At 40.0% G+C, this 14010-nt stretch overlaps 2 protein-coding genes across 4 annotated transcripts in view; one reads left to right on the top strand and one right to left on the bottom strand.

The window, feature by feature from the left end:
• Nucleotides 1-10943, bottom strand: part of entpd8 (ectonucleoside triphosphate diphosphohydrolase 8) — a 19213-nt gene extending 8270 nt beyond the window's left edge. The window contains exons 1-2 of one of the 3 annotated variants that reach the window (XM_031825427.1): nucleotides 10887-10943; nucleotides 264-403 (exon numbers count right to left, since the gene is read on the bottom strand). In XM_031825427.1, coding sequence (XP_031681287.1) covers nucleotides 264-403; nucleotides 10887-10893 — 147 coding nt within the window. In that variant the 5' untranslated portion in view covers nucleotides 10894-10943. Of the gene's footprint in view, nucleotides 1-263; nucleotides 404-1327; nucleotides 1497-10886 lie in introns of those variants that run through there. The other 2 variants (XM_020483688.2, XM_031825428.1) reach the window with 2 other exon arrangements.
• Nucleotides 10282-14010, top strand: trub2 (TruB pseudouridine (psi) synthase family member 2). Its single transcript, XM_020483684.2, has 8 exons — nucleotides 10282-10583; nucleotides 11237-11374; nucleotides 11537-11611; nucleotides 11765-11826; nucleotides 11967-12048; nucleotides 12157-12229; nucleotides 12486-12622; nucleotides 13412-14010. Exons 1-8 carry the CDS (start codon nucleotides 10466-10468, stop codon nucleotides 13753-13755), a joined length of 1029 nt encoding a protein of 342 aa, XP_020339273.1. The 5' UTR covers nucleotides 10282-10465; the 3' UTR covers nucleotides 13756-14010.

Raw genomic sequence — 14010 nt, 5'->3', positions numbered from 1 at the left:
GGCCCTGTTGCATCCTGTGAGGTATGTGCTTTGTGAAGTAACATTGATGTCTGAGAAATGATGAAGGAAATGTGATATCCAAACGGGTCAAGGGTGGAATTAGGAGGGAACGCATTGGAACGGCGTTCCCAAAGTCAAATGATTTCAACATGAAAAACGTCGATTTTTAAGGTGGATTTTAGGATTTTACATGGGTGAGTTCCCAGAGTGAATATTCCCCAATTACTGTAGTTACAATCCAGGTAACAGTTTTTCGTCATCACCTGCATGCGATGGGGGAGATCCACCAAGTGGTGCTGAACTAATGTGAGGATTAGAGCGATGATGCCCACGCATCCCATCACTACCACCACTGCAGCCAGCGCAACCTGTTTCCCCATTGACAGCTTCATTCCAAACACACCTGTAACGCCACTCTCCCGGACACACACACACATGCACACACACATGCACACACACACACAGAGTAAATTACACTTTGGTCTTGTTTTTATGCCACCATCGCGAAAGAGAACATCTGTTTTACCAGGGACATCTTCATTCCAAACACACGTAAGCCCACTCTCCCGGACAAACATACACACACATGGCAAATTTGTTGAGAACTAATCAACTGTCTCTCTAAAATCAATCCTTTGATTATAAAAACAAATTACACTGGAGTTTTTTTTCATGCCATCAGTGTGAAATATTACATTGTCATCGATCTTCATTCATAAATATAACATTATTTATAACATTATAACAGTACTAGTTTCTATAAATAAGCACAATGTACACAGTCTATCCCAAAATAATGTATATCTTATCTGATGTATCTGCTTTATTTTATCAGATTCTTATCAGACTCGTTACAGAGTTGGCAAGGACAATATATATATATACATATTATATATATATATATATTCTGATTCAGATTTTACCACAGCAATTGTGAGTTTAATGTATTTATGCCACTTGTCTCCTATGCCACTGTCTCCTCTTCTCCAAAGGTGTAAAGAACTGACAAAGACTATTGTACATTATGTGATCTTAAAATGCTGTCTGTACATCCAAAATGTACATATCGCTTAACAGTATAGTTTTGTCTTGGTTTACTGCATAGTGCTATTATAAAGATGTTAACATGAGAGAATTTTGCCTAACGTATTGAACAGATAATGCTGCCTTTGAAATAACCATGAAAGACAAATAGGAGCAGTGACTGACTAGTAGTCAACCATTAACAGAGAAAGCCCCTGAACTCTTCTATTAAAACATGAGATGACGACAGGAGTTTTCCACTTGATCCTCCAAGGTCCAACATGGTCAAAACAACTGGACTTACCGTCACAGAAGTTTCTTCTCTGTGATCTCTTCTCTCTGACCCCCAGGTCAAATTAGAAACAGATGCGTTACCTTAGAAATGTTTTGCAAGATCTTACACTGACCAGAGTATAGGCGTTCTCCCCCTTTCTCTTGTGCTCTCACTGACTATCACTTACGCACTCTCTCTCTCTCTCTCTCACTCACCCTCCCTCTCTCACTCTTTCCCTCCCTACCTCACGTATCCCTAATAAACTCACTCTCTCTCTTCCTCCCAAGATCTGATACACTGTACAATTTGTCATCTTTCTTCCTCAAGTGGTAGGCTGAAATGTAATGTTAGAGCCCTCACAGCTACTCACGAATTTGAATACATTGAATATGTGGACATTTGAAGTATGTGATGTCTCATGCTTGACGTAATGCTGACAATGCTGCCTTTGAAATAACCATGAAAGACAAATGTTTGAGCGTTCAACACTTGACTTTGCACTTGCACACAGGGCAGGTCTCTTATCTTTACTGAAACCACTAAAACCAAGCCCTACCCTCAGGGTCAATACATTCCTCAATATAGCCCCACAGTGGAGGTGTCATGATACCCATAAAACCTATCGGTCAAACAGGGAAAAGGTTCCAATCGTTTTTCCACCATAAATTTTTCCCCATAGCTAATTTATGAAACACTTAAATTAAGGGCTGTGTTTTGTGTAGGCTTACCCTGGCGTGACGTTTTGATAACCATGTAAATCTCTCTCGGACAAGGTGACATTTATCAATATATTTGCCTCTATTTACTCTCAAATTCGAAAATGCTAATTAGCATTAAAGTAGACATTATGCAAGACTACAAATCCCTGCAAGCTCCAAAGTAGACATTATGCAAGACTACAAATCCCTGCAAGCTTCTGCATGTCATCTCGAGCTGACACGTTTGCTAACAGGTATTGAGTCAACTTAAAACTTGCACAAGAAAGTTCACAGAATTGTGAATTTAAAGAAATGTAGCTAGTTTATTAATTACAACATTTTGTTAATATGATCTAGTTAATCCAGAGATTCTTACCTTTGCCTCAAGTCGTCAGACTCATCCAGATCATGATGGCATTTGTAGTTCTTCACATTAGCAGCTAATTAGCATTTCATTTTTGGGTGGTAAATACAGGCAAATATATTGATAAAAGTCACTTTGTCCTAGAGAGATTTACACTGTTATCAAAACATCACGCCAGGGTAGGCCTACATGAAACACAGCCCTTATTTTAAGTGTTCCTAAAATCCCTTATGTGAAAAATGAATGGTGGAAAAACTATTGGAACCATTTCCTTGTTTGACCGCTAGGTTTGATAGGTATTATGACTCATACTGTGGTACTCTATAGGTGCTCACCAGATTAGTGCCATAGGATCAACACTGAGGATTAAAATGTCAACAAAACAAGCACGGGTGACAAAACATTTTTCTCTGTTATTTCGAGATGAGCTAAACATGCAGCAAGAGGAGAGAAATGGTCTACAAAGCTGGCCATATCAATATTGTTATGTTGATGTTTCTGAAATGATATTTGGCTGTAAAGGCTAGCATGAGAGACAAGTATCTAGCCACAATGAGGTTTGTTTAGAGAAAGGTCAGCTAACCTTGTAAACTACCTAGGCATAATTAACTAGCTAGCTATTAGCTAGTTTAAATCCTCTCACGATTGTAAAGCTAACCTTTAATTTGACCTAAAATGTTAGCTGTGTTTGCCACACAAGCTTATCCAGAGTCAGTGATACATGAAGCAGCCATGTACTATTAGTGGGAGGTTTTCTATTTATGGGAACTGCAATAATTTTGCTAGAAACTTTGCTCAAATAAAGGAAATAAAATAAAATGAACCTCATAAAATGTCACCTGTAATGCTCATCTCCTGTAGCCTAATTCTCCTTTATTAGTACCTCGATAACACAGCTTGGATTTACACTAAACAATTTTATATGTCAGCACTTACAGGGCATGTACAAAATCTAGTATATGGTTTGCCTCATATACATTGTCTACTGGTATCATTTTAAATTGAGAAAATACACTGAGTATACCAAACATTACGAACACCATTCTAATATTGAGTTTTCAATACCCCTTTCAAAGGTGCTTACATTTTTTGTCTTTCCCATTCATGCTCTGAATGGCACACGTACACAATCCATGTCCCAATTGTCTCAAGCCTTAAAAATCATTCTTGAACCTGTCTGTTACAGTCTCCCCCCCTTCATCTATGCTGATTGAAGTGGATTTAACAAGTGACATCAATAAGGGATCATAGCTTTCACCTCGATTTACCTGGTCAGTTTATGTAATGTAAAGATCAGGTGTTCTTAATATTTGTATACTCAGTGTATTGCTCAACATGTAAACAATGTGTGAGTTCAGCTATTCTCTGCCTCAGATGACAGATGCACATAAGCCCAGTAATGCCATCATACTGTAGATATGGCTGCATTGGTGATGCATGCCAAATGATAAGCTGCTAAATGGATTCACATAGCTGACATAATGAGAGAAAGTGACAGTCAAATAAAACAGATTTGAGATCTTACAAATAGACAAAAAGGAAATGTTCAATTGAGAATACAACACATAAACACAGACACATTATAGACAGAACCCCCTCCCCTATTTATTGCAGATTGTGATATGTGATTAATCAACAGACACGGGTTACTTTTGAATAATAGTTTAACATTTAAAAGAAGGTTAAACACTTTACTTCAAAGAATTAACACTTCATCACTTCAAAACATACAAATAAGCTAACTTGTATGTAAAGATTAGACATCTTAGTCTAAACAACAATAGATAATTAAGTGGTAAGTAGACTATAATTACTGAAGCATAATTTCAAGTGAACAAAAAAACTCCATACCAGTGGTGGCCAACCTTGCTCCACTGATCCCTGATCTACTAGGTGAGCCGACTTCTTTTCCAGACCAGCAAAAGCACACTTGATTATATACTCATTAAATTTGATAAGTTAAATCAGCTGTGTTATTGCTGGGCTGAAACAGAACCCTTGCACACCTGGCAGACCACAAGCAGGGTTGGCCTGCTCCAATTGTAATAGGTTTATACATTGTGTGTGATGTTTAACTATATTTTTGTATACAACATTTGCTAACATAGGTAGGCCTACACATATAACCCATGCCATATAGGATATATCCTTAGTCTCTAGGGACATTCATTGGGACCTCTCTCTTCATCTGCCTTCACAACTTTCCATTTCTAAGGACCGAAACCATCACAAAGAAAACAGGCATTATACACAAATTAGAGAGCACTCTATATTATGTTGCTATTATCTCTCTGTCCTCAAAGATTTCCCCTCTAGGGGCTGAAACTAGAGAATCTTTATGTAATGTCCTCCCACAAAATTACCTGCCCTATCCAGTAGCCTACACTCTCCCTTTAAATGACAGATGGATCTGCAATTTCACCCAATTTTCCATGGCTGTTATCTACAAATGCATTTGGAGACTGTGTTTTTAATTTACAATGATTACATCAAGATAGCTAACTAATAGGAAGTTAGCACCTTTTTTTCTAAGAGTGTAGCTGTTACTCGGCTGTCCCCATAGCAGTACACTTTGAAAACCCCTTTTTGGCTTCATGAAGAACCCTTTCCACAGAGGGTTCCAAAAGGATTCTACCTGAAACCAAAAATGGTTCTACCTGGAACCAAAAATGGTTATCCTATGGGGACAGCTGAAGAACCCTTTTGGAAACCTTTTTCTACGAGTGTAGCTTGATGACATTTGTATTTATTTTTTGCATTGTAATTCATCTTAATTTAACCAGGTAGGACAGTTGAGAACAAGTTCTCATTTACAACTGAGACCTGGCCGGGATAAAGCAAAGCAGTGTGACACAAACAACAACACAGAGTTACACGTGGGATAAATAAACGTACAGTCAATAACACAATAGAAAAAAATCTATATACAGTGTGTGCAAATGAGGAAAGATTAGGGAGGTAAAGCAATAAATAGGCCGTAGTGGCAAAATAATTACAATATTGCAATTTAACACTGGAGTGATATATGTGCAGAAGATGAATGTGCAAGTGGAGATACTGAGGTGCAAAGGAGAAAAAAAATGAATAACAATTTAATTAACTTAGCTAAACAGTGTGTACAGTTAGCTAGCTAGCAGCTAATTTTAGTTAGCCAACAATGTGACCTACTGGCCTACAGCTATCTAACTAGCTAATAATATATTGTCTTTTAACATTTTAAAAGTGTATTTATTTACCTGAATTGTTTTTCCCACTGCCTCTGTTTTTTGTGTCCTTACAAAAACAGAAAATGGTGGTCAAACTTCACAATATTTTCAGGGTTTGCGAAGCGCAGCCAGCAGCCACGTGGACAAGTGGAGACAAGGAAAAAAGTGTTTGTCATCAGAGCGGTTTAGAACGTGTTGTAACGTTTGACTTTGGTGGATATAACATTTTGTAAAGAAAACTTGTCCACTTCAAATACACTATTAATACATTTTCCCCATGTGTCCATAGTTTGGTTTGTGTAGTTTCTCAAAAGAGTTGGGTTACATGTGAAAGTTTTGATATATTCACATATGCAATGTTTCATCACATAATACTGTTTGTTGATAGTGTGCTTCGCAGAGCTTTGCATGTTGTTTCAGAAGTCAGTGTGATGAATGAAACCTTTGTTTTCTGAGCCAAGGACAGTGATCTTGACAGCCTTCATGGGCCACACAACAAACTGTAGTAGAGTAGGCACAGACAGCACAGTGTGAAAGCAGGGGCACAGACAGCACACTATGAAAGAGGAGGCACAGATAGCACACTGTGAAAGTGGAGGCACAGACAGCACACTGCAGAGGTGGCACAGACACCACACTGTGAAAGAGAGGGCACAGACAACAATTCACTTTACACTGAAAACACTCCGATATAACTGGTATGGAGATATCAATGTTATGTAACTTGACAAATAAATAAATGGCCATCGTTTGTTGCTATGGCAATGGCCCTCTGGACTCCGAGCACCTGTGTGAGCACCCTCTCCCATGTCTTTTCTCCACACCCACTTTTTGCTCCCTGATTAGTCCATTACAAAAACTTACCTCTGGCCTGTGACTCCTACACAAAGACTGCAACCCATCAGAGTCAATTATAAATTAACGTTTAGGATTTATAATGTTTAGGTGTGAATAAAACCTATCAATAATTACAGATCAGTTCACAGAATACCTATGCTCAATTCAATTGTGCGGCATTACAGAAAAGTGATAATTTGCACAAACATACTCAGTAATGCACGCACGTTACACACACACACAAGTTGCTTTGATGGAGTGATCAGTGGTTCCTTTCTTCATACCCATTTGAATAATTAAGAACTATTTGCACTAAGTCTGTATCAACTTTCTTTTTTGTTCAACTTTTCCCCTGATGCCTTGAGATGGATGAAATCATACCTTGAAGGCAGAACTCAGTGTGTCAGAGTGAGCAATGAGCTGTCGCCCACTCGTAGCTATGATGTGGGCGTGCCCCAAGGGTCAATACTGGGGCCCCTCCTGTTCAGCCTGTACATTAATGATCTGCCTTCTGTCTGTACTGGGTCTGAAGTTCAAATGTATGCAGATGATACAGTGATATATGTGCATGCAAAGAGCAAACAACAAGCTGCACAAGAACTCACTACTGTAATGGTCCAGGTTACAAAGTGGCTCAGTGACTCGTGTTTGCATCTCAATGTGAAAAAAACTGTTTGCATGTTCTTCACAAAGAGGGCAACAGATGCTACTGAGCCAGATGTCTATGTGTCAGGGGAGAAGCTCCAGGTGGTATCCGATTTTAAGTACCTTGGCATCATACTTGATTCCAACCTCTCTTTTAAAAAGCATGTGAAAAAGGTAATTCAAATAACCAAATTCAACCTAGCTAATTTCCGATTTATACGAAATTGTTTGACTACAGAGGTAGCAAAACTGTACTTCAAATCTATGATACTCCCCCACTTAACATACTGCTTGACTAGTTGGGCCCAAGCTTGCTGTACAACATTAAAACCTATTCAGTCTGTCTACAAACAGGCTCTCAAAGTGCTTGATAGGAAGCCCAATAGCCATCATCATTGTCACATCCTTAGAAAGCATGAGCTCTTGAGTTGGGAAAATCTTGTGCAATACACCGACGCATGTCTTGTATTCAAGATCCTCAATGGCCTGGCTCCCCCTCCACTCAATATTTTTGTTAAACAGAAAACCCAGACATATGGCAGCAGATCCACAAGGTCTGCCATGAGAGGTGACTGTATAGTTCCCCTAAGGAAAAGCACCTTTAGTAAATCTGCATTCTCTGTGAGAGCTTCCCATGTCTGGAATACACTGCCATCAGACACACATAACTGCACCACATATCACACTTTCACAAAATGCTTGAAGACATGGCTAAAGGTCAATCAGATTTGTGAACATGGTCCCTAGCTGTGTGTTGCCACTCCATGTTGTCTGTTGTCTGTAGCTTGTGAGGTGTGGAAAAACACTTTGTTGCTTTTATGAATTTTGTCTTGCTGCTTTTTGTTTTATGCTGCTCTGTCTGTATGCTACGTCTTGCTTGTCCTATGTTGCTCTGTCTGTATGCTATGTCTTGCTTGTTCTATGTTGCTATTGTCTATATTGTAATTGTTTTTAATAACCTGCCCAGGGACTGCGGTTGAAAATTAGCCGGTTGGCTAAAACCGGCACTTTTACTGAAATGTTGATTAATGTGCACTGTCCCTGTAAAAATAAAAATAAACTCAAACTCATCAATCACCAAATCTCAGGACATTACCTGAAGCCCCATAGAACACTACCACTGAAGTTTCACAGAACTAGTGTTGCGAAACTGGGAATCCATACCTGGGATTTCTGGAAACCCTGAGAATTTGGGGAAAGTTACCAGATTTTTGCAACCTTACATTACATTACTGGGCTACTGAAATTCCTTAGGACATTACCGCTGAAGCTCCATGGTTAGGCTAGTGCTGGAGGCTAGTGGAGTCGACTCCTCTGACACAAGCATACAGTTTGAGATTTGTGGATACAATGTCACATATAGCACTGGACACAGGGTAGGCGGTCTCATCTTTATATTTTTTGTACTAATTATGCATTGAGTGTTCTGTGTGTTTTATTATAATGTTTCTAATTAAAGAGACATTGGGGGCGCGGCATTGCTGCCAGACCCCGAGCTCACCTGCGTGAATTTTTTTGTTTTGTTTATAGTTATATCTGGGGGTGCAACTTTCACTGGGAACAGGGGGGACATGTACCCCTCACATTCTGAAATACCATTTTTGTCCCTCCAGTTTTATAAATTGGAATGTGATACAAAATGAGGCAACTGTGTGCTTTAGGACCATTCGGAAGACTCTGAGCGGTCGGGTAGGCTGTTTTGAGTGTTTATCAGACTGGATAATAAAAAATAAAAAACATCAATAATAAAACAAAAAAAATGGTTGGTGAATAACATTGCAGCTTAGAAACAAGAACTTACAATTCATTCCAAACACAAAGTCTGCATGTCACGACTTCCGCTGAAGTCGGCCCCTCTCCTTGTTCGGGCTCCATTTTTCACATTTCCATTTGTTTTGTCTTGTTCCATACACACCTGGTTTTCATTCCCTAATCACACTGCATGTATTTAGTCCTCTGTTCCCCTCCATGTCTTTGCGCGAAATCGTTACGCGCCAGACTGGGTTTCATGTTTCTGTGTCTTTTGCACAGTTTGTTTATTTTGGTATTTACAGTGTCTTGTATTGAACATGATTCGCGCCTTGCACTTTTGCCTTGTGGGCTGGAGTTTTTTTAAGAAGCTGCATTCTTCTGTTATTTTTTTTATCTACTGCCATAATAAAGTGTGCGCTTGTTCAATACTCCCTGCTCTCCTGCACCTGACTTCTCCACCAGCAACGCACAGCCATAACACCCCATTTCAGGACATGCATATATGCTAAGCACAAATATTGCTGTAGCGATGCTACACTTCTAAAGCCAAAGTTGCGCACCTGGTTATATCGTAAAAATGTGTTTTGTTTTGTCTCAATCCAAGTGCGTCGCAAATTTGAAAGTGGATTGTACACACTCTCTCTAACCACGCAGCGTAGCCTAGTGGTTAGAGTGTTGGACTAGTAACCGGAAGGTTGCGAGTTCAAAGCCCCGAGCAAATCTGTCGTTCTGCGATCACTAGTCACTTTAATAATGTTTACATATCTTGCATTACTCATCTCATATGTTTACAGTGGGTGGCGGATTTAGGTATGGGCGGCATTTGGCGCCCGCACAAAAACATTTGGAATGGTGACATTTGCGCAATCAATTTTCTATCGCTCATTTGCATGTCACGTCAATGATATGTCACCCTATGGGACTGTGGATCAATTAACCTTGTCGGAGTGGGTGCCCTGATTCTAGTTTGTGAGCTAGGCACAAAAGTGGGGGTTTGCCAAGGGAGCCATACAAGCTAGAACCGCCACTGTATGTACAGTATATACTGTATTTTAAACCATCTATTGCATTTTGCCGATGCAGCTCGGTCATTGCTCATTGATATATTTAGATGTATATATTCTTATTCCATTCCTTTATTAGGTAGTTGTTGTGGAATTGTTAGATTACTTGTTAGATATTGCTGCACTGTCGAACTAGAAACACAGGCATTTCGCTACACTCGCAATAACATCTGCTAACCATGTGTATGTGACCAATAATATGTGATTTGATGTGTGACCTTAATCCTAATCGCCATAATGAACAATAAAGTTTTATTATTTTCTATTATTTTGATAACTCTAACTAACATTTATTTATTTGGGTTTAGGTTAAATAAATACAATTCAATTTAAATTCAATTCAAGGGCTTTATTGGCATAGGAAACATTTGTTAACGTGGCCAAGGCAAGTGAAGTAACTACTCCAGCTCGTTAGGTGGCAGTGTTCTGGAATATCCAAGTCACGTCTACGCGTGCGCATTAGTTCCACATGTTGACATTGTCGAGATGTGAAACATTGCCAGATTGGAACTGCGTTTATGTGAAATTTCACGAAGTGTAGCGTTATTTAACACCGTTTATGGGTAACAAATGCTGGACAATATTTGTTGAGATCTAGTGTCATGGCGAGGCCATCTGTTCGCGTGTTTCATAAACTAGAGGGATTGTTTTCCATTTACAAACCCCCCGGTGTCCACTGGAAACTCGTCCGGGATACCATCGAGACAAACCTGCTCAAAGGTACTGTAACGTTACTGACACTAGCATTTACTTTTGCACTACAAATGCAACATAATCCCCCATGTTGTTATTTTGATAATTACATGCTTAATTGTAGTTTGATTAATCAGGCTGTAATACACAATGAATTGGTATATTCCTCCTGGAAATAATGCCTGCAAAATCGTGTAAATGTAACGTTACCTTACAAGCCTGAATGTTGAAAAAAATTACATTTAAGCTTACTCTACCTGTTGTCTGTGCGGTTTGCACTATAGCTGCTCGTAATTTGAGACAAAATATCCACAGGAAAGTATTGCTTACCCGACATTTTAGAGAGCCGGTCATGTTTAGTAGTAACGTTATGATTGCTACTGCTGTTACCTAATGGGTTTACCACTTGACAAGAAATGCCAGCAAGGGATTTCCTGTCACATGTCCAGTTCATTCACAGCAGTGCAGTTGAAGGAAATTCGAGAATAATTTTACATATTACATTTCTAGTCATTTAGCAGATTATCTAGAGCAACTTAGTAGCAAGAGCATACATTTTCATAAAAAAAATATTTGTCCTGGTCCCGCTGGGAATTGAACCCACTACCCTGGCATTTCAACCACCATGCTCTACTAACTGAGTCAGACGGGACCGATGATGATGCAATCTCTTTCCAAAGGGATAAATGCTGCCCCTCCTCCAGCCCCTCGTCAGCGGGTCCAGTTCCTGGCTGAGCCCACCAGTGTTGTGGCTGAGGGTTCCAATGAGCTCACCTTGTCTGCAGCCTCTGTCCCAGCTCTGGCTCATCACCCTCTGGGTATGTTCAGGTTCACTGTACAATCACTTCCAAGTCTTTCATGACCTGTCCCTTACACAACCTATAAGTGCATTCACTTGTATTTTAAAGGTGAGGCTCTCCATATCGTAATGATGCTGGATCTGTGTGAATTCAATAACGGTCTTACTGTTTTCTTGTCAGTGAGTGGACCTGAGTTCCAGCACATAGGAGTAGGAGTGGGACATCGCCTGGACGTATTCTCCTCTGGAGTTCTAGGTGGGACTTTCTGTCATGTCCTCCAAATTACAAAAAATTATGTATATTGCTGAGGGATATGCTCATTTGAACCACATCGGGCCTGCATTACTGCACTGATATAAGTTTTCATGTTTGATCATGTACATCATCATGGCATCTGTTTCTCCTCAGTTCTAGGTGTTGGCCAGTCAAACAAGGCTCTGACTGATCTCTACAGATCTCATGTCACTAGAGTAAGCGTTCATCTCTATTTATGTTACAAGTAAAAGAGCATACAGTTTATTGGAGGTGGAAAATCCATATGGCATCGTTCTGATAGAATGCTGAGATTGCCATGATGCATTTCTTGTTCAACTTTCGATCATTTATTCAGGATTATACATTGGAAGGTGAATTGGGGATGGCCACAGATAATTTCTCTCACACAGGCCGCCTCATAGAGAGGACCACATATGGTAGGTACAGCAGCACTTTATTTTTTTGCCTTTCACCTTATTGAAATAAATACAGAATCTATAAAAACATTATCTTGACTGTGTAGCAACCCTTGACATGCCTTCCAGATCACATTACACGGGACAAGCTGGAGAGAGTCCTGGCCATGATGCAAGGATCCAATCAGAAGGCCCTGCTCACGTACGTCCACCATTCATTCTAGTTCTGTGGTCCACCTCTTATCCCTCTCTGTTCACCTTACTTTATCTACTCACTGAACCAAGGTATATTGCAATTAGAGCATTCCCATAGACCTGTACCAATTCAACCCCATTACTTACCAAACTAATGCTGTGATATAAGTGCCAGTCAGTTGTCTGTGCCAGTGAAAGCTTATTTGTTATTTTTGCTATACCTAGTGTGTGGAGCAGTGTATGATAACTGTTTGTTCTGGCAGGTACTCTAAGGTGGACATGAGCACCCAGGGGGCCTATGAGCTGGCTGTGAAGGGGGAACTGCGTCCCGACGGGAAGTCTCCCCCTATTATGACAGGCCTGCGTTTATTACACTTCCAACCACCCCATTTTTCCTTGGGTAAATGTATTGCCACCTCCAGTTTCACCTGTACTGTACAACACCCTGCTAGATAGACACTTGATCACACACAAAGACACAGGGACACACTCACATGCAATAGGACATGACACATGGCTCTTTCTAACTGATGAACTGCAACAGACCAGTCTCAGTGTCAGTGTCATCATGGAATTGCCCCACTATTCAAGAATACCGGATACATATCTAATGCAACGGGGTGTTGCATTAGATATGTATCCGGTATTCTTGAATAGTGGGGCAATTCCATGATGACACTGAGACTGATTTTTCACTTTAAAATGTATGCCAAAACAAAACCAATGATTGCAAAGTTAAACAAGCCATACAACTCTATGCACAAGAACTACAGTATAAATAGTTCAACGTAGTTATTGTGCATAGTTGTATGGTTTGTTTAACTTTGCAATCATTGGTTTTTGTTTGACATACAGTTATGTTACCGTGGAACTGCCCAGTGCTTAATTCAATTTATACACTTGACACTCTTTTCCCAATACATGTGTAAATATGGTACTATAAATTGTGCCTATCTGTATTATGCATATTTCTCAAATGTTAATTCTATTCTACTGCCATTTACTTTATGTTCATATTCTTATTTTTTTACTATTTCATATTGTTAATGCAATGTCAAAAAGGAACCTGCAAGTAAGCATTTCGTTGGACAATGTATACCATGTGTGTCCCATACATACGACTAATACAACTTGAAACTTGCTAATTCAGTTTTGTACATTTCATGAACCAGTTTTCTCACTCTCGCAGAGGTGCAGTGTTTGAATGAAACCCAGCGGTACCTGTGCAGAATCCTGCATGAAGTGGGCTTGGAGCTCCGCAGCACGGCCGTATGTAAGGGAGTTCGCCGCACTCGAGACGGGCCCTTCACCATACAACACGCCTTGACCCATCAACACTGGACTTCCCCAGATGTCATACAGGCCATCAGACAGTACCGCTCTTCCAGAAAGGCTAGCAAAGCCAAGCACACACAGCCAGGGAAGGATACAGGAACAGCCAGTCAGAGACAGGAGATGGCAGAGGAAGCAGCAGTCACTGGTGATTCCCACCGGTTACACTCTGTATTGACCTCAAAAGCATTTGGCTCTTGATGTCCTTGGAATAGATATCCTTGAAAGCTACATCAGCCTCAAAACATACTCGTTTTAGTCAATGAAGATGTAGTCTCTGCCACAGGCTTTCACCTGACCTACGAGTGCGAAGCCTGGAGCCTAGGCCGATGTGGCTGTTGGAAAACCAATGATTTTTTCATGTGCAATGTCTGCTTTCTTTAGGCCAATGTAAAAATGTATGACCAGTTTGTATTACTTCATGTCTGTTCTTTTAAATTAAAATATACCAAATTA

This window comes from Oncorhynchus kisutch, linkage group LG5, assembly GCF_002021735.2.
Source record: "Oncorhynchus kisutch isolate 150728-3 linkage group LG5, Okis_V2, whole genome shotgun sequence".
Lineage (NCBI taxonomy): Eukaryota > Metazoa > Chordata > Actinopteri > Salmoniformes > Salmonidae > Oncorhynchus > Oncorhynchus kisutch.
This window is presented reverse-complemented; position numbering and strand designations above follow the sequence as displayed.

Bases quoted from the DNA above. Each gene is read 5' to 3' on its own strand.
- trub2 (XM_020483684.2), top strand. From the start codon at position 10,466: ATGGCGAGGCCATCTGTTCGCGTGTTTCATAAACTAGAGGGATTGTTT. The intron at 10,584-11,236 runs GTACTGTAACGT...CTCTTTCCAAAG, and splicing joins CGAGACAAACCTGCTCAAAG to GGATAAATGCTGCCCCTCCT. The intron at 12,230-12,485 runs GTACGTCCACCA...TTGTTCTGGCAG, and splicing joins AATCAGAAGGCCCTGCTCAC to GTACTCTAAGGTGGACATGA.